Below are 24,860 nucleotides of genomic sequence, written 5' to 3'. Positions count from 1 at the left end.
GGGGGCCCATGTCAGTCTTCTTAATGGCTAGCAGGTGCCTGGACAGGATGGAATGTTCCTTCACCGTCGCTCGTTTCACCTCTTCCTGATGTCTTCCCTTGTGCGTGGATGACTCCCTACAGAGTTGACCCTGTTGACTATCCTTTGCCACAACTCCATTTTCCTGGCAATAGATGTTTGTTGGACTTGTGCTCCGAACACGTGTGGCTCTACCCTCACAATTTCATCCACCATGACCCTCAACTTGTCATCAGTGATACATGGGTGTATTTGTGGGGACATGGTTGTGGTTGTGTAGACAGTGTGGGGGGTGTTGTGAGTGTAAGGGTGCAGTGTTGGGTAATTGGTGAGGTGTGGGTTCTGCGATGTGAATTGAAAACTGTCTTTGCGGATTGTATCTACTAGTGATGTGTGTATTGTGATAGTTGTGCTGATGTGGGGTGTGTGTTGGGTGAAATGTGTATGTGTGCCTATAGTGTACAGGTACAACTTCTATTCTTTTTTGGCATTCAGTGTTTGTGCATGGCGTTCTGGATGCAAAGGATTGTGGTTTGTGTAGGGGTTATATAGTGTAGTGAGTAGGTGTATCTGGTGTGTGGATGTGTCAGGTGTGAGGTTTTCAAACTATCCAATTTGGTGTTGTGTTCTGACGGATGTGAGTTGTGACAGACGTGTTTCGGACCGCCAATGGTTTTCCACCATGTACGAACCGCTATGCTGATTTGTGGATCGTAATTTGATGAGTGGAAATGTGTCGAGCTGGCAGTGCTAGTGGTGGGACCACTTCTTTTCTTTCCTCCCATGGCAAGGCAGTGTTGGAAATTTGGCTGTTTTTTGGCAGACTTCACAATGTGACGCTTGATACTGCGGTCGGATTATCGCCAACATGGCGGTGTTTTGTCAGCTGCCTCCGTGGGGGTCTTCCCAAAAGATCCCCAAACTCGTAATGAGGCCCTGTGTATCCATGCAGTCTATGTTTAAAAACAGGCTAAAACTGCCCTACTTTCTTAAAGTTTTTCTTTAATAAATATGTTAACCAGAGTTAGAGATTTCTGTAAAGCAGAAAAGAGAGACATAATGTGATTTAGCAATGTTCTATAGAGATAAATACTGTAATGAAAAGCAAAGGATTACTAGCCAATAGGCTGCATTCAAATTAACATAGCAGAACAATAACTGGCACAGTGATTTTAAGGCCTGCAGAACCTCCAGTATCTCACCAAGCCCCAGAGATGAGAGTGAGGTTACAGTTAGGTCAGTTCTTTTTTCCTGCTCCTTCAGTTAGGATCCAGGAGCTCTCATTTTCTGGGATTTTTTTTTTACCAGAAAAGCTCTGCTTACACTAAGTTTTTGACATTTTACTCCACGATCTTTTCACTTTCTGAGTAAAATAAGTCTGTTTTCCTGACTGTCATTTTTATTATTTTCCTGTAAAATGCCAACGCTTTTTGTCAAATGCCCTGCTTGTGGCAAAAAGAAGGCTCAGATTGATCCTCACTCATTCTGCATTGTGTGTCTGCCTGAAAGCCACTGTCCTGAGACCTGCAGTTTTTGCCAGAATCTTTCAAGAAGAACCTTGAAAGACAGAGAAAGGATTCTTCTTCATGGGTTACAAGAGAGGGAGGGTACACCATTGAAGTTGAGGCAACTCTTAACAGCAAAGACCACTACGTCAACGACAGTCTAGCAGTCATTGACATCAAGGCAAAGATCTGTTTCCCCATTGACTGCAACCAGGTGCCGCTTGACGTCGAGATACACACCACCCGTGTCATTACACTTGACTTCAAGGCATCATTCGATGTCAAGACATGGGCGTTCACATTCTTCTCTGACGGCATTGCAACGTCATTCAATGTCAAGACACACCTCACCTATTCCATTGCATTCGTCATCAAGACATATTTTGACATTGAAACATGGTCGTTGATGGTCCCCATTGACACTGTCATTCGAGGTCAACACATCGCCCACCGGCGAGGACTGCTTCACTACTGGTTCTCCACTGACGTCGATGACTCAAAGATATAAATCACCTGCAAAAGCCATAGGAAGTAAATCTTCTCTGGCATCCTTGAGAGCCTCCTCCCATTCGGTAGCAAGAGGCCAAGTTTCACCAATGAACCTTTGATCAAGGGGGCTAGAGAGTCTTCGCAAGGACCCAGCCTCTCATTGTCCAAACTCACAATATTCTCAAATGCATTCACCCTCAAGATCCCTTCCAAGAACACCATCACCAACTCCTCAAATTAGGCCTATGAAAACACCTGCTTCTATAGGTAATTCCGCACAACAAAGAAGACACAGAACTCCTCTGTCACACACAATGAGTAGAATGCCTCAAAGATCTGGAGCCAGATCACCGTCCCCTTCCACGAGATCTCGGAGCACTCAATCACATAATCGGCTATGCAGACCACCTTCATGGTCTACTGCTTCTACGTCGTCTATTAAAAACTATTTGCCTTCCTTAACAGACGCTCCTCTGGCAAAAGTCTCCCCAGTAGACAACATTAACACCTTCAATGAAGTGTTGATCAGAGGAGCTCATAAACTTAATACAGACATCCCTGAGTCTACTACATTGACATCAGTAATATTTGAAAAGCCGTACCATTGGTCCTCTACAAGGCAGCTCCTCCCTCTGGTTCCAGCATTTTTTACAACCAGTAATGGATACTTTCCTCACACTGGCAACCTCGCGTACAGTGCCAATAAGATTTCTAAATAAATATAAGGCTCCAGATCAAGATCCATTATTTCTCAGATCTGATCCTCCTTCTCCTCCGGACTGTCATTCTAGTTGCAGCCAGAAAAATCCATTCAGTTGCTTCCTCATCAACAGTACCGCCAGATAAGGAAAGCAAACACCTAGACTGATTGGGAAGAAACATGTGTGGCACCTCTGCTTCTTTTATGAAAGTATCTAGTGCACCTGTGCATTTAGGAAGATACAACAGATCTCTATGGGGTTCACTATCTAGATTTGTTGAGAATCTACCCAGAGAAGACAGGCATGATTTCCAAGAAATCCTAAAACAAGGAGGCCTAGTAGCCAATCAGATAATTAGCACAGCTGTGGCTCTGGCCGGATCACGTTTAGCCGCACATGGGTATGCTTATGGTTTATGTGCTAGACGATCATCTTGGCTCCACTTAACAGGCATCAAGCTGGAGGCACAGCATCAGATTGTGAACCTCAAATTCACTGGCAACTTTCTATTTGGGTCCCACATGGACAACGAGATGGCCAAAATGAAAGCTGAGCTCGACACACTTAAAGCTGTAGGTCTAGAAAAGTGCAAAGAATACCGTAGAAGATATAGACCTTACGACAGGAGCTCATTCCAGCAGAGGGTTCAAACCCCTCACTGGTCCCAAGACAGCAACAAAGACAAAAAAGACACTTGTATCAGTCCCGTAAACAAATAAGGGACTGAGGAACAAGTAGACAAAATCCATCTGTAGTCAATACACCAGGAAAGCAATAACAAATTGCTTCCCCCAATTCTGTCATCCATTCCGGTAGGAGGAAGTATCACTAATCATATACATGAGTGACTCTCCATAACCAAAGACAAATGGGTACTAAATATTGTCGAAAATTGATATTCACTACATTTAAAATCTCCAGCACCCTCCAGTTTAACTAACAAAAACGTCTCGTCATCAACAACTCCTACTAATAAACAAAGTTGTTACTTTGCTTTGAATGAGAGCTATCAAAGAAGTTCCACCCTTGCAGAGGGCAAAAGGGTGTACTCCTGTTATTTCCTGGTGTGGAAAAAAGGCCCAAACAGGGTCTTCAGACCTATTCTAGAACGGAGTCATCTCAACAAATACATTTGCAAGGAAAAATTCAGAATGCTTGCCCTCCATCAGCTCTACCCCAAACTCCATCAGGGGGACTGGATGTGCTCCATCGATCTGCAGGATGCCTATTTTCACATCCCAGTGGCAAAGACACACCGGAATTTCATGCAATTTATAGTTGGATCCCAACACTACCAGTACAAGGTACTACCTTTTGGTCTGAAGTCAGCCCTTCACATGTTCTCCAAGTGTGTAGCAGTAGTACCAGTACACCTGCAGAGGAAAAAAGATCTTCATTTACCTGTACCTTGACAATTGCCTACTGAAAAGCAGCTCTCGAATCCAGACAAGACAACATTACAAAACCACTTTGAATACCTTCAGAATCAAGTCAATCTAGAAAAGTCCATACAGACTCCAACACAAAGACTCCATTATTTAGGAGCAACATTGGACACAAATCTCGCAAGAGTGTATCCTTCAGAGAAGAGACTATTATCAATTACCCAGAAGTGCCAAAACATTCTGCACACTCCACATCCAATGGCTAGACATAAGCCTCACTCCTGGGTTCCATGGCTTCCTGCCATACTCCAAATGCCAGACTCCACATGAGACCACTCCAAGAGAATCTGGAGGATCAGACAAAGAACAGCTATACCACATCAACTTACTGGAACTGCGGGCAGCTCATCTAGCCCTCAAATCTTTTTATCTGCCTATGTAGGAAAGCTCTCTCCTGGTCCAAATGGAAAACAGGACCACAATGTACTGTCTAAACAAGCAAGGAGGGCACTCGATCTCATCCCCTATCTTGAGAGGCACAAACCTTCTGGCATTGGCTAATAGCAAAGAGTTTGTCAATCACAGCTATTCACCTCCAAGGAGTCCAGAACAGACAAGTAGACTCTCTCAGCCAAAGATTCTTAGATGCACATGACTCGGTTCTTCACAACAATGTCATAAAAAGCATTTTTCAAGAATGGGGGTATCCTCAAATAGATCTGTTTGCTGACTAAAGCAACAAAAATGCAGAAACTTTGCAGCCAGGTTTTACCAACCAGGGACAAAGGGGTTTACCCTGTTAATAGACTGGTCAGAGACATTTCTCTATGCTTTTCGACCCTTTCCCCTGATTCCCACAGTCATCAACAAATTCTACAGAGCCAAGACCAGAATGATACTACTAGCCCCAGAATGGCCCCGTCATTGGTAGTACACAGATCCCATCCATCTATCGGAAAAGCCTCACAGGAGGCTTCCGTGCAGACCAGATCTTCTCCACAAGCTAGAGGGAAAGGTATTCCATCCCAACCATCCCTTGCTGAGCTTGACAGCATGGCTCCTGAATTCCTGCAGTATGGTCATCTAGGCTTTCACAGAAATGCATGGACATCCTTAAGGAGTCTAAAAGACCTTCAACATGGCGTTCTTATTCATTCAAGTGGAAAGATCCTACATGTGATGTATACAGAATGAATCCAACACAATTCTAGTGCAGGAGGATGTCATACTACCCTACCTCCTTCACCTTGCAAAATCAGGTTTGCGGTTCTCATCGATTAAGATACATCTTGCTCCAATTACTGCTTATCGAAAATCACCCCTACAAGTATCATTCTTTACAATACATTAGGTTAAAGATTTTCTAGAGGGCTTAGGGAAAGTTTTCCCTCCAGTTTGTACACCTTCGCCTCCGTGGGAATTGAATTTGTGGGCCTGTCTAAGCTCATGGGTACCCCTTTTAGCCTATACACAAACCTTCTTTACAGCATCTAACATGGAAGACATCTTTTCTTGTTGCTAGTACTAGTAGTGGCTCGCAGAGTCAGTGGAATTCAGGCTCTCTGTACTAAAGACCCTACATAGTATTCCATGCTAATAGGGTGGTAATGAAGACCCATCCTGGTTTCCTCCCTAAAGTGGTGTCTCTTCCAAAGTTATTTCCTAAATCATCTACACCAGCAGAAAGAACTTAGCATTCTTTAGATTTGAAAAGAGTACTAAAATGTTATCTTGATAAGACTAAAGATATCAGACAACCCTGACCATTTATTTGTGAACTATGGCCCCATAAGAACAGGCATAGCTGCTTCAAAGCAAACCATTTCCAGGTGGATAGTGTCATGTATTGTAATAACATACCAATTGGCTAACAATCAAATGACTGCCAGACCCAAAGACCACTCTACAAGGGTCAAGGTAGCAACGACAGCCCTTCTGAAGAATGTTCTCATCTCTGAAATCTGCAAAGCCACAACATGGAGATCGGTACATACTTTCATAAGGCATTAGTGTCTAGATTCAGATACTAAGACAGATATTTAAGTGGATCAGACTTCTTTAAGGAATCTATTTCAATGAGCAAGTAAACTGCTTGAGCTTACAATTCTTCGTTCGCAGGGGTGTGGGATGGCCTTGTTAACCTATTAAGTGTTTATGACTTTTGATGAGGATCCAGTCGAAGAGAAGGATACGTTACTTACCTGTAATCCTAGTTCTCTTCCAGTCCAGGAGAATCCTCATCAAAGTCATAAGCAACCCGCCCACCTCCCCGAACAAATGTTTGATGTACAGCAGTTTATATTTGTTTTCTATTGCACTCTTCTTTTCACTGTAAAAAAGTACTGACCTAACTGTAACCCAACTGTCACCTCACACTCACCTTTGGGGCATGGTGGGATACTGGCGGTTCTGCAGACCTTAAAGGCATGATTCCAGTTAATGTTCTAGTATGTTAATTTGAATGCAGCCTATTGAGTAATAATGCATTTGCTTTTCATTACAGTTTACTTTTTATAGGAGATTGCTAATGCACTTTATGTCTCTCTTTTTATCTTTACAGAAATGTTCAACTCTGGTTGACGTACTTATTAAAGAAAACCTTTACGAAAATAGGGTATTTTAGCCTGTTTTTCAACACAGGCAGCATTGACACATAGACACAAGTATGTTAGGTGCATATGTATTGAAATTCTGGAAGCAATTTTATGCTTTCATATACATATATATTTAATGTCTATACATGTGTGTTTAGATGTGCTCTGGGGCCCCCACACATGGGAGGAAATATTCAGTGCTTATGACTTTAATGAGGATTCCACTGAAAGCGAAATGGGATTACAGATAAGTAACTTATCCTTCCTCAACATATCAACAGCCCTTGACACTGCATATCAGGAGAAACTACTGGAGAGACTAAAAGAAACTGGCATCAAGCAAACATCTTGAACTAGATTTCCTTGTGTTTTACTAAACAACTGACCATAACTTGCCTAATCACTAACATTTGTTTCACACAGAGTAGCGTGCTACCAGTCAGCAAAGCCCTTCAGTACCTTGTCAGGGACAGTAAATGCTGGATAAACACCCATGCATGCCATGTCAACTTAATGGAAATTAAATATTGGAAAACTCATGTTTGCTTGCTTAGGAGGATGACTTTTTTAAGCAAGCATAGTTTTAATAATCATGTTGCGCAACAAAAAAACTTTGCAACAAATAGTTATTTAGCCACAATATCCTAACAAAATATCTTCATAAAAATTGTTGTGGATCATAAATATTGTTGAAAAAATATTGTGATTAAATCATATTGTAGGACAGACTTTAGAATCTAAAAATATTGTGTTTTTAGGTATCTAATATATTTTAAAATTATATTGTATTTAATAACGTCCTACTTAAAATAGTTGTAAGAAATACATTTTTCAGTTTGTAATTTGTTGTGTTAAATTTAGGTTTAGTTTTTAAGTTTAAAATTTTAATTTTTTAGAATGTTTTAATTTATTACTGTTTGTTTGGATTTTTGGGAGGCTATAAAGTATTTTTTTTAAATGTCAATCATTGTTTTTAATTGATAAATAAGGTTTTAAGTAATTACATTGTGACAGATAATTATGTAAATTCATGAATTTATTAATTGCTATTTTGATTATTTTGTTTACTTTTAATTAATTGTTAACTGTTTCATTTAATCACATATTAAATTGTATTAATCAATCTTCTATTAAATTAATTGTTTGAATTTTAATTTTGATTTAATAATTAACTCTTGTACTTGCTTGCAAACTTTTCTTATGCAACTGGTCACTAACACCTATTGTATATGATTGTCCAACTACTGTTTTGAATGCTTCCCGCTCAATCAGTTGGAAGAGGCTCTGCTCTGAGTTATTATGACAAACAGCCTACTCTTTCTTTATTATTTTTAATTCTCAATGTTTGTTTTTTATGATAGTCGGGAGGGAAGTATTTTAAATTAAAATCTTTTTAATACATTTTTAAATGTTTACTATTTTATTTGTAATATAAAAGTTACATATTTTAAGTCTAATTTCATTTATTTTATATTTAATGAATGCATTTCTTATAAATATGTTTAATATTTCTCTTTCTGTTTATATGTAAAAGCTTCTTTAAAAAAAAGTAGGAGTGGGAATAATAACTTTGACACTTCCAAAATCCAACACTCCCTAATGTTATTTAGATAAGTGTGGGAACAGTAAATCTGACCACTCCAAAATCCAGCACTTTCCTTAATTTTGCTTACGTTAAGCAGGGAATAGTAAATGTGACCCTCCCAAAGTCCAACACAATCACTGTTTTTTTAACCTTATTTTTTGTTATTATGCTTTTTATGTTTTAGGTAATTATTTTATGTTGTTATTGTATATATGGATTTTATTTTTTAATATCTTGTGTTTGATATTGTAAATCATTTTCCTTATTATTTTGAATACACGTTTAAATAATACGTTTTACAAATATTGTGGATATTATTTCTGAAATTATTTTAAAGAACATGTTTTTATGTATGCTTGCAAGTTATACATTTTATATGTTTTTATATTATAAGTATAGTTATTATTGTAACATTAATTTTAAAGTTAACAATCTAAAGTGGTTGAAATTCTATATACATACTGTATTTTGGACTTTATTGTGGTTCTCTATATATCTTTGTTGCCAAAAGGTTTGACTTCACATACAAAGTATATAAAGTCGATATGTGTTTTCAATATTTATTTGATGAAATCCTTGTTGACAATATTTTACTTAGCGATATTTCTTCATACTACTTTGGCTACATTTTTTAGTTCTGGACTAGAAACAACTTGAGCTGTCAAGAACCCACAAAAAAGGATTTTCAGTAAACTCATTAGTAATAATCCCTAAAGTGTGAAATTTTGTCCCTGCACATTAGGGACATTTTGTCTTTCTATTTCAGGATTGCATATGGTGATTTTACGCAAAACAGATACTGGCAGAAATGTCTGTAGCTACCAAAAATTAAGTAGACAGTTAAATCAATGCTAATACTGACTGTGTCACTTCAATTACAGCATTCATTCCCATGCAAGCATCAGAGGGAACACTGCCGTCTCCCAATGTAAAATGTTGCAGATAGGTCCAAAGGAGAGGCCATTTTTGGTGGGAGCTATTATAATACCTTCCTCTGAAACAGGTGCTTGTGGACTTTTTCTAAAATTGGGGAGCTGTTGGAAATATGCTGAAAAAGGGCAGATACCCTGTCCACCAAAATAAGAGTGCATGGATGGCAATAACATTCAAAGTATGGCAGACAGGACATCTTAAAAAGCACTTAGGGCCTGATGTAGAGCTTAGCTCAAAGTTTAGCTGAACGGTTTACCCTGTCACAAGCATGATGGATATCCCGACTGCTGTATTATAATACCCATAGGATAGAATAGGATCATAATACGGCGGAGAGGATATCCATCATGTTTTTGACAGGGTAAACCCAGGCACCAAACGCTAAATCTAGCCCTCAGTTTGACAAAAAGGCTTTTAATAAATTAATATATAAGTTGATGGAACTTCTCCGCCACTCATTCTGTATTCAATGCTGGGTCCTCTAACATGTGCCAGAAAATAAACATAACCATGAAATAACAACGTGAATTAAGCTGATATTTTTATTAGTGAATATTAGTACAACCTGTACTGAGTATTTCATTGATGAGGATTTTTGACTACTGGCAAGAGAACATAGTTTTTCAATTTGTTGAACAAAATGGCCCCTAGTTTGAGTTTGGCGCACGGGAAAGCTCATCTGCCAAACCCCCCACTGGGTGGCCACTGCCTACGGGGTGACCTCCCTGCCGCTTAAGAGTATCCTAATCGAGCCGGTGGCAAATCTGCAACCTACAGTGTGCACCAGCACCCTCACAATGTTCACTGTCTGCACCCGTTCTCCACCAGCCTTTTCATGGTGGTGCTTCTGCCATGAAACTGCTGGTGGAGAAGGGGGTCATAATCCCCAGGGCAGTGCTGCTTGCACTACTGCCCTGGTAGATTAGGACTGCCACCAACCTCCAGACCGCAGGGATCTGTGGTCCTGGCAGAGCAGGCGCTTGTTGTAATGTGGCAGTTGAACCACCGCATTGGCGGCGGACCGACTGCCAATGCGAGTCTGGCGGTCTAGTGACCGCTCGAGTCGTAATGAGGCCCAATATATCAAACAACTGATGACATGTAGTGACTGTATTTCATAGGACCAGTTTTAATGTATGCCATGTGTCAACAATCCTTGTAAGCCTCACCCAGCACCCTTCCCATCTCTGTTTTAAACGTCTGGAATTTATACTGCATCTCTACTCTCTGACCTCAATAGTGTACAGCACTCTTGCTTTAGATTCAAGTTATATTAGCTCTTTTATGCATATAGACATTTTGCAAACATTATTGAGAAGATATGAAAATGGTGAAGCAAAATTCAAGGAAAAACACAAGTGGCAGAGGGAAACAAAAAGGCGATGGGAGAGGAGAAGCTACCCTCATAGGCATATTAATAGTCAAAAAACACACACTAACGGAGAAAGTAGCCTATAGACTGAAAATTACACTAGAGCTCTGAAGGAATAAGATCAAGTTAATAAAAAACTAATGAGGTTAGCTGCATTAAAAAGCAGGAATTAACTTGGGATGTAGTTGACTCTCCTACAAACTACCAACAGAGCATACACTTCGGAGACATTAGTGGAATTAGTAGTAAAGGAAATGATGTGTAGCCATTTTAGTTATAGCTCCATGCACGCTAGTTTAATACACTAGGCCACTGTGCATCTTGACCTAAATATATTTTATTCAGCTTCGCATTGTTATTTTTACAATAACCAGTTTTACGGTCTTGTTTTAATTTCTTCTATCTAACTGTTTTGCTTAGTTCAGCATTGTGTTCTCAAATAACGCATTCTTGATTACTCTGTGCTTCAGTCAAGGCTACAGTCTGGTACATTGCCGGTAAACGTGTTGGAAGTTTAGTCTCCAACATTCGTAGAAAATACACATCCTTACATAGGGACATTTTCTTAGAACATCTGCTGTGTTAATTATAAAAACACTTTCTAGTCCCATTACACGTCAAGAGGGAGATTCCAGCCAGGGAACCACAACTGTATGCTGAATGCTTTGCTGCAGATGCTGACGCAGATTGAAGGCATTTGCTCAGGTATGAGGGTTGATGTCCTCCCAAGGGAAACTGAAAGGCAGGATTAGAACTTAACATGCTGAGCTCAAAACATGATTTAGACAGGAAATAGTCAATCGATTCTAGTGGCAGTATGATAGCATTATTCTTATGCTTCACTCTCATCGCCACCATTTTAATATTGTTGTGTTGTGTCATTCTGGTTATTGCAGCTCACGCTTTGCTATCCAAAATGCAGTCATTTTATGAAACCAATCTTTAAAACTTATACTGCTTTTATTGTCATTTATATATGAGACCGAATTGTGAGTGAGAAACCGGATGTGACCTGAGTGACCACGACTTCCCTGAGAAGTACGGTATGTCATGCGCTCGGCTGCCCAATCATCTCTACCTTTCAGGAAAGATGAGGCACTGCTAGTTAGCCGGAGCAAAGCCCGAATTTGGAGCGACAAGTGTCACTCACCGTGGGTCAGACTCAGTCCCCCACACTGTGGACAATCTTGCTGCTCAAAAATCCAGTAGTCTCATTAGAATAATGAGAGCCTACGCAACAGAAATAAGGCAGGCAAGCTTTTGCCTTACTTCTTAGGGATCATCAGACTAGGGTGTACATATATTAGAAATTATTGCATTCACATCCTATGTCATTGACACACTATAATAGACTATGGAATATGCTAGCAATATAGCACACACAGCATGTCTGGCTGTCATTGAACTTTTAGAAACATTTGATGGCCTCTCATTATATGTTTTACTCAAATGGGCACTGCTTCAATGCAGTGATACATTGAGGCTTCTGATGTTGAATTTTCATTATGAAAGTATTCAAAAAGCTATACCCGGCTCAGGTGCCCATAACAAGAGCAAAACTGTTCCTTGGTTGCTTGTATTCCGGTTCCAGGAGAATCTGACTTGGCAGTTTGAGCTAGATTGTTGCCACTGGAACAGGGTCAAGACTGATTTGCATATAAATAGGTTGAAACTGAGGTGTGATGGTGTGCGAAATGACAATAGATTAGGATGTGGCTCTGAGTCATTTCCAGTGGCAGAGATTAAATCAAGCATTCCACCCATCACTTTTTGTATACTTTAGTTTTCCTTATTGATAGAATCATTGACCTAATGAGCTCAGACTTTCAATATATTGAATGTAGCCTATAGGCATTAGAGGCTACGTTCCTTTTGCAGCACTACCCTAGTCTTAAACATTGATGTAAGCGGGGGAGAGAGGCACTAAGAGGTTCTTGTTCTCTTTTCCAGTTCAATGTTGCTGTGAAAAGGTGGGATTTGAATCTAACCTGTTGGAAGGTAAACCTTTCACTGTTAGTTTTTATTACACATCAAGTTGCTGCACATTAGTAAACTGCCTACAATGTCTCTCAAGCATTTCAATAAAATGTCAAAAAGATGAGAAGTATATTGAGAAACTTATGTCCATGGTAGGATTGTCTCACAACAAACATCTTCACCTGTTCATGCAAGTATTTTCATTGGCACATTGTTTGCTTCCACCTATGCCAACTTATTCATAGTCTTTTAGGAATAAACATTGGCTTTGGACACAGAAAAGGAGCACTATATTAAGTGGGCAATGTGTATTGAAGGCTTATTCATCAATTATGAGAAGAAAACAGAACAGGAAGCAATAGCATAAAGTGGAAGAGTGAATTACAAGCAAATAAATCAATGGTTGGCAAAAGAAATAAGTGAATATCAAGAACATTTCTTAAGCTTACAAATAAGAAAAAAACAAAAAAGAAGCAGCTTCTGTTTACAAACCAACATCAACCAGTACTCTACAACATGATTCCATGCGTACTTCAATTTAAAATGAAGTACCCCAAATGGAGACTTTTTAAGAGCCAAAACGAATAAGTCTAATGAAAAAGGAGGAATACCAATTCTAATCAAGAATGCATAAACCTGGCATGCAAAGATGAAGATATTGACTAATTTCAGGTAAATGAACTAAAATATAATGCATAAGAAAGGGGAAAGGTGTTCACTATATTCAGCATGACTTTGTGGTAAAGCAAGATATTCTGTGAATGTGGCATGAAAGAATAAGGGCCTCATTAAGAGTTTGGCGCTCTCAGGACTGCCAAACTCATGGTGGCGGTCGGACCGCCGCACTCCTGGCACTTTGACTGCCACATTATGACCTGTCACCGCCAGGATCAAGTATCCTGACAGAGTGGCAGCAGCCGAGTCATGCTCAGCCACAAATCCTCAAACTGATCACAAGTCCTCTTCTTTCCAGCCTTTACATGGCACAGACCCCACCATGGAAAGGCTGGTGGAAAGCCAGTGTTGGGGGCCACAGGGGGCACTTGCACTGGCCATGACCATGTCATGGGAAGTGCAGGGGCTCCCCTGCCCAGCACCCTCGGAATGCACACTGTCTGCTAAGGCAGGCAGTGTGTAATCTGAAGGTGCTGGGAGTACCCTCTGTGCGACGGCATTAACCTCGGTTCCATGAGGAGCCAAGGCCAATGCCACCACAAGGTTTCCACTGGGCTGACAGTCAGAAACCTCCAATTTCAGAGGCGTCTGCCAGTCAGCCCAGTAGAAAACTTGTAATGGGGCCGGAGAGGAGCCTGCCAACCTCACAGCGGTCTCCTGCCCATGGGTCTGGCAGTTGGGGTTTTGGACCACCAGACTTGTAATGAGGCCCTAAGAATGGCATGAAAGGAAGTATATATTGTAAAAAAGACAGCTTACAATTGAATGGGTTTTAGGTATGCAGAAGTGAACTGAAATATAGTGCATTGAATCAATAATAAAATAACAACCAATTGATGAGAAATAAAAAAACGACATATTTTGTGGAATTTAAATGCTTAATGAGTTTGTCACAGAGAATGGATAATCAAACATTGAAAAGTTCAAATGAAAATAAACAAGAAACGTAAGCACTGAAGCATAGCTGGAAGATGTCAGCAATAGCAGGTGATATATTTTCAAAGGAGAGAAACTACAGGCTTCATAACCAGACAAAAATATGATATTTGGGTACAGTATCATTTTTTCATAGAAACATGGTCATAATGGAACTATTGCCTGGTTGCTTATAAAATACCTTTCTTGGCAGTGTATTTTATTGTCTTCTTTACTGTTTATGAGAAGATTACTTTTTGGGACTTTATCACATTTATTGCAATGTAGGCATAACAAACTAAAATGGACAGAGTACCCAGTACACACTGGTGGTGTTGTCACTTTCTTTGATTGAATTTCAGAAGAAACAATGTGAATTTGTATTTATGTGTATGACTCCCTAAGTCTGTTTCAAAGTGTTTCCTTGTGTCATTTATCAAATAAACACCATACCTCAGGATGAAAAAAATGGTTGCTGTTGGACCTAATCCTCTCTGCAGGGTCACCCCCAAGCATTTTGTCTACTTACCTCCAGTTTCTGCCAAAAATGTTTTGTTGACTTTAGGACTCTGTGCATTTTACCACTGCTAACCGCTTCTAAATTGCTTATGCTCTCTCCCCTAAACTTGGTGTCTTATCCAGGTGACTGGTTGACACCTGTTCGGTATAAGTCAATAAGGACGCTCAATGAAGGACCACACGCCAATTATTAATACAATTTAGCTTTACAAAAATTTCAGGTAAATTTAGCACATCAACAATGGTAGAATAAAAATACCAATGAAGAGCATCTATTTATATATGAGTACACTACAAAGAGCATCTATGTATATATATGAGCAAAGAGTTCATTGACAGATATAAGCTTTGATTATCTGCATACCAAAATGCTTGTTTCAATTACTGCAGCAAGCTCACACTACAATGTTCAGAAAGCAAAATATAAACGAGCTGAATACTTCAGATTATAAACACAGGTCAAGCATAATAATCAATCATAATATTAGAGCAGAGAAACAAAGGCCTTTTATCCCTGTGTGAAACTTAACTTAGTCCACGAAATGCTGGGAAGCCCTCTACCGCCTGCTTGGACCTCTCTCTCCCTCAAGCGTCACGGTCTCTGAACAGCAAAACAGGGAGGCAGCACTGGGTCTGGAGATGGCAGCTTTCACAACCCCATCTGCGAGCTTCAAATCCCTCACCCGCGCTTCAGTGCTTAAATAACTCGAAGCTTGGATTCTATCTCTTTCTGGCATTTTCTAGCTGTGTTATCAGCACTTGTCTCTTGGCTGCTCTGCCCTTCCCCAGCCATTGTTTGCATTCCATCTTCTCCCTGTACTCTCGTTCTCAAGGTTGAGACGGAGTCTCCTACACAAACAGGCTTGAAAATAACATTGTTAACTTTTTCCACGGTGTTCGGGTTTCAGCAGGCATCACGCTCATCTACACTGCTCAAGCTAATTAACCCTTCGAGTCACAATGTCTTCCTCACCTTTCCCTATACTGATCACATGGTTTGACTGGCATGTTCCTATTTGACTTTTTAATTTACTTATAAGTCCTTTATTGAGTGGTATACCCCGGGCCTGTGAATTAAATGCTACCAGTGGGCCTGCAGCACTTATTGTGCCACCCACATAAGTAGCAATCTGAAACAGGTACCAGACCTACAATTGCAGCCTGAATGCAGTGGTACTCTGCATGTCGACTTGGCATTTAAACCCCCTGCCAAGCCCTAAACTCCCCTTTTATTACACATACGTCACCCCTATAGGTGGCCTATGGCGTACGGTCATGTATAATTAATAGGTTGGACATGTACTTTTACGTTTTGCATGTCCTGGTAATGAAAAACGTCTAAATAATTTTTTTATTATTATGAGGCCTACCCAACCCATAGGATAACATTGGGGATTCCTTATTACATTTAATAGGCTTTAACTCCTAATGAAGAGCAGTTATATATGTCATGTATGGTACCTATGAAATTGAAATGATAAACTCCCTTCAATGACACTGTCAGATTTTTCATTACTATTTTGACAATTGCACTTTTACGAAGTTGACATTTTCTACCCTTTGTTCAGAGCCACTGGGACATAAAAGGCTCCCACCACCTTGAACCCATACCTGGACCCAGCCTGAGGGAGTCCGGAACCTCCAAGAAGTTTCCCACCAGTCCTTGACTCATGATTGTGGTGCTAAGTGTACCCAGATGGCCAGTTTCCAAAACTCAAGACTTAAAAGAAATTTGGCCAAAAAGTGCTCCGAGAATAAGAAGGGGACGAGACCAAACTGCTCGCCTATCCACTCATGATACATCGCTGGTCAGATCAACTTTGTGGATTCTCCTGCTACGTTCTTCTCTTCAGAAGCAAATCCATTTTAGAGGTCCTTCGCCAAAGGGGTATCCGACATTGTGGAACTGACTTCGGCTACAGCCTTCTGCTTCATCCCACTGGAGTTTTTTGAATTCCATTTCAGTGACTAAGTCCGAACATAGAAATCTTCACCGCGGCTTTGACCCAAGGCCATCTAGAGCTAACGCTCCCTCCTTGGACATCTTTTGAAGGCTTGTCCTGCTGGACTTTTGTCTGACTTCTGAGACTTTTTTCTTCAAGAATTGTCCTAAATCTGAAAGTAATCGATAACAGCCCAATCCGCTTCTTGTATCCAGACTGTGCTCCATTGCAGTCAACCTTAACTTTCGTCTAGATCTCCGCGGTTTCCGCTTTGATCTTATAGGCAATAGCTGTCACTAAAAACTTTAACATTTTTAGAACACTGGTTCTACTGATTGGGTTTTTTGTCATTTTGGTGTCAAATAAATTATTAACTTTACTCTAATTTTCTAAATTATTAGGATTTTTCTTGTGTCGTGTTTTCCCTTTATATCTATTTGTGTGCTGCACCAATACTTTACACATTGCCTCCAAGTTAAGCCTGACAAGCTACACAGGGTTAAGCACAAGTTAATTTAATGACTTTTTGTGGTCCACCATTAATGGGTTTGTGGCTGTTGCTTGTGCAGGGCTCACACCCCAGTGAACCAACAACCCAATTTCTCACAGGTGCAAAACTATCATCAAAAAGGTACAATGAACTGAGACTTTTTGTGTGATATCCAATGATCCTCTGGTATTTATGTGAAGATTGAAGCCACAGTTTAGATTAGAAACTAAAGGATGGTATTGTTCCTTGGTCTGTTGCTAGCAAACTGCATTCTCCCTTTTCAGAGAGCACATCACATAGTTGAGAATGTACTGCACATATATTTTAAAAGCAACAAATAAAAAGACAGGAGTACCCCAACAATGTAACTAAGGGTACAACATTAGCGGTCCGCTTGATAACTCTGTGTGTCCTATCTTCCTCCTATCTCTTCTCCTACAGTCTGATCCATTTACTATAGCATACTGGTGTTCCAGGTCGGTCTAAACTGTGTATACACCCATAGTCTTTTACTTACCTTAGAACTGTCTTGATGAATTCACATTCCTTAGCCAATGAGGCTACTCTGTACTGCTCCCAACCTATGACAAGTCCATTACGGGGTGAGCTCTAGTCATGTGTTTCTCTCTTACTTCCTTTCCTTGTTTTCTCCCAGTTTCCTGCAGTTGTGTGCCTTTACCTAGCCCTTGTAGAAGTTCAGCCACTTTGGGTACTTTCAATGGGTCTGCACACCAGGAACCTGGCAGCGACTTCAGCTAGGAAATCACTACTGACAAACAAACTCCACCATTATCCTGATATTCTGAAAACACCTCAAATCATAATATCTTCCACATCTTTATTGACTGCTATCAACTCCCTCCTTCCCTTGATATTTCAACCTCATTTCCCTTTACCCCCAACAATCTTACTAAACAAAAAATTGACTGTAACCCCCAATAAAATGTACAGTTTGTGCTGAGTGTATTATTGCTAACCGTTGACCCACAAAGATAATCTCCCTCCACAAAAGCAAATACTGTTTTTATATGCTTCAGTCTGACTGGTTAATTATATGATTAATGTTTTGATGGAAAGCCTGAACAGGTACTAGTGCATTATATAAGACAAACAAACAAATATATAACTACATAAATAAATAATATATAAATAAATACGTTTTTTGGTTACAGGAGTCATTGTGTCCAATGGGAACACCTGGAAGCAGCAGAGACGCTTCAGCCTCCTCACACTGCGGAACCTGGGACTGGGCAAGAAGAGCCTGGAAAATCAAATCAAAGACGAGGCCCTGCACTTGGTGAACGTGTTTGCTTCTCATGAAGGTAACATGTAGACTAAGCATGTGCTAGACATTTCAGAAAAAACAGAACTACTAAAATTATTATTTTCTTTATCACAAGAGAATTTTCTGAGAAAATCCTATTTTTTTCTACAGGATTTTGAAAAGGTAAATTTTTACACTGGTTTTCTATTCCAAAAACCAGAGAGAAAGTCAAACAAGGTGTGTGTATGCTCAGATGTGTGCCCAGACTCACTGTGCTAAAGCTATTCAAACTATAGGTGTGTGTATGCTCAGATGTGTGCCCAGACTCACTGTGCTAGAGCTATTCAAACTATACAAATGAAGATGAATGGTGCACCTGTCACTGCCTATGTTTCTATCCAGGGGGATTGTTCCTAGCAGATCTGGGTACATTTTGCCTTTTGTGGTGTGGTGAAGATTGTTGTGCATGTGCTTGGTCATTTTCGTAATGGTACAAATGAGATAAAACAATTAAATAGAACGCACCCTCAGTAACTGACATAATTTCAGATATATATTAAAAAATGTCTACTCACCAGTTTTCCGTTGTGTTATTTTAATGGAATGATTATGGGCATCATTACGAGTCTGCCCCTCTACTGACCGTCAGACTTGCGGTGTCCCTCGGACCGCCACCAATGCGGCAGTCTGAGCGCCACACTATGACCGCGGCAGTTGCACTGCGGTCAGACCGCCAGCACCATCAGGATTAGTTGTCCTGGTGGTCTGGTGGTCGTGGCGGTCCTAATCCGCCAGGGCAGTGTTGCCCTGGGAATTATGACACACGAAAAGGCTGGTGGAGATGGGGGGCAGGGGGCCCCAGGGAACCCTCTGCACTGCCCTGCCCACCACCGTCGCAATGTTTGCAGACATTTAACATTGCTATGGGTGCTGGTGCACCCTACACACTACAGCATTGCCACCAGCTCTTTTACGAGCCGGAGACATTGCTCTAGGCTGTTTCCCGCTGGGCCAGTGAGCAGAAAGTGAAGTTCCGCCCGCTGACTCAGTGGGAAACTCATAATGGGCCCGGCGGGGAGGCTGCCACACTGGTTGCAACCTATTCATCAGGATTTCGGCAGACGGGCATTTCCGTCCCTGAAATCATAATCAGGCCCAATGTCTGTATACAGACATGCCCAGTTGGGTTTTGAGCTCACTCTCCATGGAGCATTTTGTAAACCCCAATGATAAGGCACATTGAGCCCAAAATGCTATCAGGGGTTACTTGTGTTTACATTGGAAGGGAACCTAGTCTAAAAGTGTAGGCTGGACTGTTCTTTTGGAATATGTCAACACTGTATGTGATTGGTCCCTGTATATAATGGCATGAAAAAGCTAAAAATGAAGGTAAGGAATGCACACCGCGTAATTACCAGAGGACCAGGACGATTCAAACATCTCCAATCTTCACATTTGTGCTGATCCCATGTATGAGAAGCGGGAGAGAAGAGAAGCATGACTTCTGGATCCAGGCTAGTATCCACAGGAATGTACTTAGACATTTGGGATTGCAGTTCTCCTGACTTTTGAGCCGCTGCCAGCATCACCATCAGGAAAACTGTTCCACGGACAAAGTGCTGGTGGTGATTACATAAGAAGGCCTGCCTCATTTAGGGTGGATCCTCGCACTCTGTCTCTGCAGATATCTTTCCCGACCAGGAACATCATATAAAGATAGTGGTCTGAAACAGAAAAGGCAATGTCCCCCATGAGATGGAGAAGAGTACTTGAGCGAGGGAAACATTAAATCTGCGATTCCTGATGACAGTCTCCCAGTTTGGGGGTTTGTCTTCAAGGATGATATTGCCGACCTGCCACCACTGGTTTATTTCCCCTTGAAATGTGAGCTGTTGTGGACATAAGAACCCTTTCAGGAGAAAAATGTAAGATAAAGAGTGGGACAGCATTAGATGGAGTGTGTCAGCCACAGCTGAGGTAGTGGAGCATGAGCCTCCACTGTGCCAGCTGTTGTGGGTTTTTGGGTTCAGTCTAGGTGTGACTGGGGGCTTAACAAAATAACAGTATAATCTTTTACTTATCCATCAAACCAAGGGCTTATTAACTTGTAAGTATGAGGACATGTGTGACCAATAAGCACAGAATGCAATAACCAATGATTCATAATATTATCTGTACCCTACTTTTTAGGTCTAGGTTGACAGTGCAACTATCTGTAAGACTCGTTCTTTACAATATGGGTAGAGTGGGCTTCCGGGCAGCTCCCTTCAATCCCTAGCCTATTTGCAATACCTTGTTCAGCCAGCGGCCAGAGATGTAGTTAATTGTATTAGATCAGCCCAAAGGAGTATTTCTGTCCCACCTCATACTATTGGCCATCTATTATATGATTCCACTTAACATTGAGTGTTTGCTCAGCAATGCATGGGGCCTGATAACGACCTTGGCGGATGGGACAAATATGATGGATATCCCATCCGCCGTAATACAAGTTAAATTATATCCTATGGAACTTGTAAAACGGCGGGCGGGCGGGATATCCATCTGTTTGTGGCGGAGGATCCCATCCACCAAAGTTGTAATCAGGCCCATATTCTTCAATCTAAATGCTAGGAGAAAGGACTCTCATTTGTTTAGACTGCAGTCCCCCACTGTTACACGTATGAACACAAGTAACTTACTACTTGGGCCAGGGTCTCCAGCTTCCTCCCTGGAAAATGTTAATATCTCTCTTCTCCATGGAGGAAGAGTGATGAAGCTCGTTGAAGACGCCCCTTTTTCATATGGGGGTCCTAAGCAGGATAACTGGCGTAGGTTAGCGGGCGCCCTAAACAGTATTCGGGCTAAGGGGAAATTACCACAACACGGTCTTATCCATAAACTTCATGTGGTATCTTGAAATGCTGCAGGAATAGAGAATCATATGGGTAAATTAGATTACATCTGTTCTCTTCAGGCAAATTTAATCTGTATCCAAGAGACCTGGTGTGTAACAAATCTCTCTTGCCCGGGGTACACGGTCCTTTGTCCAGGAAGGGGCATGCAAAAGGGGGTACCGCTATGCTTTTAAGTGATAAGTTCAAATGGGAGTTTGAAAATATTTCCGTCTCACAAACATCATATCAGATAATTAGAATTAACCCAACAATGGAGGATGATAGGAAAATGCCTGTGTTAGTGGTAAACCTTATATTCCCCCTGATAAGGATCATGATACAACGTTACTGCACATGCTTAATTGTATTTCATCTTTTTGTTTAAATTCACAGGAAAGTGTATATGAAGTATTGATATCGGGGGATTTAAATTGTAAAATCTCTAACCTGTCTCTTTCAATTTCTGTGATATTGAGAGGGAATATGTGCTCAGCATTCCTCCTATCCTATTTTCCCCTAAAATTAGGACAGATAAAAGGGGGCATATTTTATTAAAAGGTCTGAGGGAACTTAGTTGCATAATTTTAAAATGTCGATTTCACTCAGACTCCCCAGCAGCCTTTACTATAAATCTCATCTGAGTAGTTTCATCATTGACTATTTTTTGGCTTCTTACTCCCTAGCCCAATTAGTGGAGGATATGACAATCATCGATATTCCGTTTAGTGACCATAAGATCCTGAGCCTTATGCTAAAACTCCAACCGTCCTCAATAGAGACATGGAATTTCAAGGGCCATAATATTAATTTTAATGGGAAAACAGGTAGAATCCACTGGTCTCCTTTGTAAACTCTATATGTGAAAGAAATGCTTGAAATGGCCACAAGAAATATTGATGATTGGAATGAAGATGTGCTAAACTGCTTTTCTGACTTGATGGAAAATATAATTCAGAGAGACCACTTAAACATATTCAAGCTCCACAAAAGAAATTATGGCTTTCTCTTCTTCTATTGAATAGGGAAATCAATAGATTGGTTAGGTGGCAGTATGGGTGGGAATCTGAGGAGAGGAGTAGAAAAATTTCCCTACTTAAGAGAAGAGTGCGGATGAAGCTGGGAATAAGGAAGGAGGAGGCAGACCAGAGATGGATAGACTTGAGGGAAGCAGCCATGGTTAAAAACACTTGGAAATTCTGGTCACTCATCTCTAAAGGCTGTGGGTCACGTAAATCTCCCTCAGCTCCTCCGATAGCTGAGGTAGAATGGAGGGACTATATCCTCTCCATGTATGCGGAAAACGGGGAAGTTGAGTCAGGTGAATTTCGACCTCAAGATTGGTAATTGGCTGTTACTGAGATTGAGGGGGTTATAAGGTTGATGCGGGCATCTGGAGCAATGGGCCCAGATGAGGTTCCAATGGCAGTAATTAAACAAGAGCCCTCGCTTTGGGCAAGGATTTTTAACCCGGTATTCTATTCCTGTTACTCACAAGGTATAATTCTGGCGTCTTGGCCTGGGAGTATCACTGTTCTTTTGTATAAAAAGGGTGATTGATCTTCACCCATAAATTATCGGCAAATAGCCCTGTTGGATGCTGTTGGTAAGATCTTCACTAAATGCATACTTGTGCATCTAACATCTTGGGCTGAAGAAAATGTGATCCTCCCTTTCAAACAGACAGGTCTTAGGAAGGAACATAACACTCTAAATGACATCCTAATAATGCAAACTATAAATTAAAAGTATGTTTTGGTTAGAGGTGGGGTGGTATATGCCGCTTTCATAGACTTCTCAACAGCTTTTGACAGGGTAGACCATAAGATTCTATGGAAGAAATTATCTAAATTGAGTGTTCCCCTAATTTTTTTTACACTTAGTTATGGCACTGCACTCTTCAACATGGTGTAAAGTGCTTTTAGGCAGAGAGCAGGGTTTGTCTACAGAATTTGTTACAAAAAATAGTTTAAAACAGGGCTGCCTGTTGGCGTCCCTTCTCTTTTCCTTATATATCCATGACCTGCCCTCCATATTAGGGAATACCCCAGGCTTTGCGCCTAAAATTGGAGGCAGTTCCATTCCTTGTCTCCTTTATGCTGATGACATAGTGCTGCTTTATCTTACCCCGAAAGGTCTAAATAGGCATCTGGCTGCCCTAAATGATTATTCTAAGCAGCATAACTTAACAATTAATGCGTCAAAGTCTCAAGTTGTATGCTTCTTAGGGACTAAATCTCGTAAAAAAAAACAAAATTGGGATGGTCCGTGGGTCAGCAGAAGTTGGAGCTGGTGACTTCCTGCTGTTTTTTGGGAAAATCCCTATCCTGTTCTCTTAGAGATCGAGACCACATATGTAATATTATCAGTAAGGCTCAGGCTCATGGTATATTGGCTTTTTATAATGCTGTGGGCCGGTTGCATTTTTCTCATCTATTATCTGTTTATCAAGCAAAATTCCCGCCCATCCTCCTGTATGCAATAGAAGGAACTGACATTTCAAAATGGGAGTTTTTAAATAAGACAGAAGGACGGATCTTAAGAAGCCTGGTCTCTGTTAATAATTCGGTATCCGCGGCAGCCTTAAGGCTTGAATTTGGCATTAAGAGTGTTTTTACACAGGGCCTAGCTGTGGTAATTCAGAGGGCCTTCAGCTTAGCTCATAATGCAAATTTCACCCTCAGACACCTAGCATATAAAGAAATATTTGGTACGCTAAGAGAAAAATCTCAGTTTTTTAGAAGTTTCAACCTTGCTATGCAATTGCTTGAGTTAGATGCTGACCCGTTTTTATCTCAACACCCCTTGTCATTTAAAAAAAGCCTAAAAGAGGCTATAAGGGGTCAATGCTTTTTATGGGATATCGAGTTTTGTCACCAAAAGAGGAGGCTTAGGCCTTTAACTAATTAGGTGATTTTTAAATATCCTCAACCTTACTTATTTATTTTGGAACTTAACACATGGAGTGCAACGCTTTTTCATCTTGTTGAGATTTGATAGATTACCTCTTAAAGATTAAACTTCTAAATGAGATGGATCCTCGAACATTTGCGATCTCCGCCAGATGAGAGTACAGAATTTTAAGCATGTGCTATTCGTTTGTCTCACCTTAGTTGAATTAAGGAAAAAATGGCTGAAATCAGTTTTTGTGAATTTGAATATGCGCTCAGCTGGAGAGGTATTGAAATTTCTGTATAAACCTCCAAATGAAATATTCTGTTTTAAGATTTTTTTTTTTTTAAGTCCTTTTAAAATCTTTATTGATTTTATTATCTTTTGGTGGACGTAACGGATGCTGCATTTCTAATGCACTATTTTACCTCACAGGCAGGGACGTGGTGTTCTGGCCCCTCCCAGAAGCCATTGGTTTAGGATTAATGCACTATACCTTCCCCAGAATGGTATTGAATTGCTCTTTTGTATGACGCTGCTGGTTTTTAATACATCTTTTACATATTATGACATTTTATATTGGATTCCATCTGTGTAATTGGATAGAGGAGCTTAAGAACGAAAGTGATTCACCTGTAGTTTTTTTGCGATTATTGTTTCTCACATGTAAATATCGTATGGTATCCTAAGATGCAACTGATGGGTAGAGCCTTGATTATATTATATTTTA

General features: G+C 40.5%; 1 protein-coding gene across 1 annotated transcript in view; it reads left to right on the top strand.

Moving 5' to 3' along the window:
* The window catches only part of LOC138279164 (cytochrome P450 2J5-like), a 117,018-nt gene that overhangs the window by 43,686 nt on the left and 48,472 nt on the right, over positions 1-24,860 (top strand). Inside the window, exon 3 of the mRNA XM_069219385.1 lies at positions 18,274-18,423. Coding sequence (XP_069075486.1) covers positions 18,274-18,423 — 150 coding nt within the window. The remainder of the gene's footprint in view (positions 1-18,273; positions 18,424-24,860) is intronic.

The sequence above is a fragment of the Pleurodeles waltl genome, unplaced genomic scaffold (genome assembly GCF_031143425.1).
Source record: "Pleurodeles waltl isolate 20211129_DDA unplaced genomic scaffold, aPleWal1.hap1.20221129 scaffold_69, whole genome shotgun sequence".
NCBI classification, from domain to species: Eukaryota; Metazoa; Chordata; class Amphibia; order Caudata; family Salamandridae; genus Pleurodeles; species Pleurodeles waltl.
The sequence above is the reverse complement of the archived record's forward strand: the minus strand, read 5'-3'. Positions and strand labels throughout refer to the sequence as shown.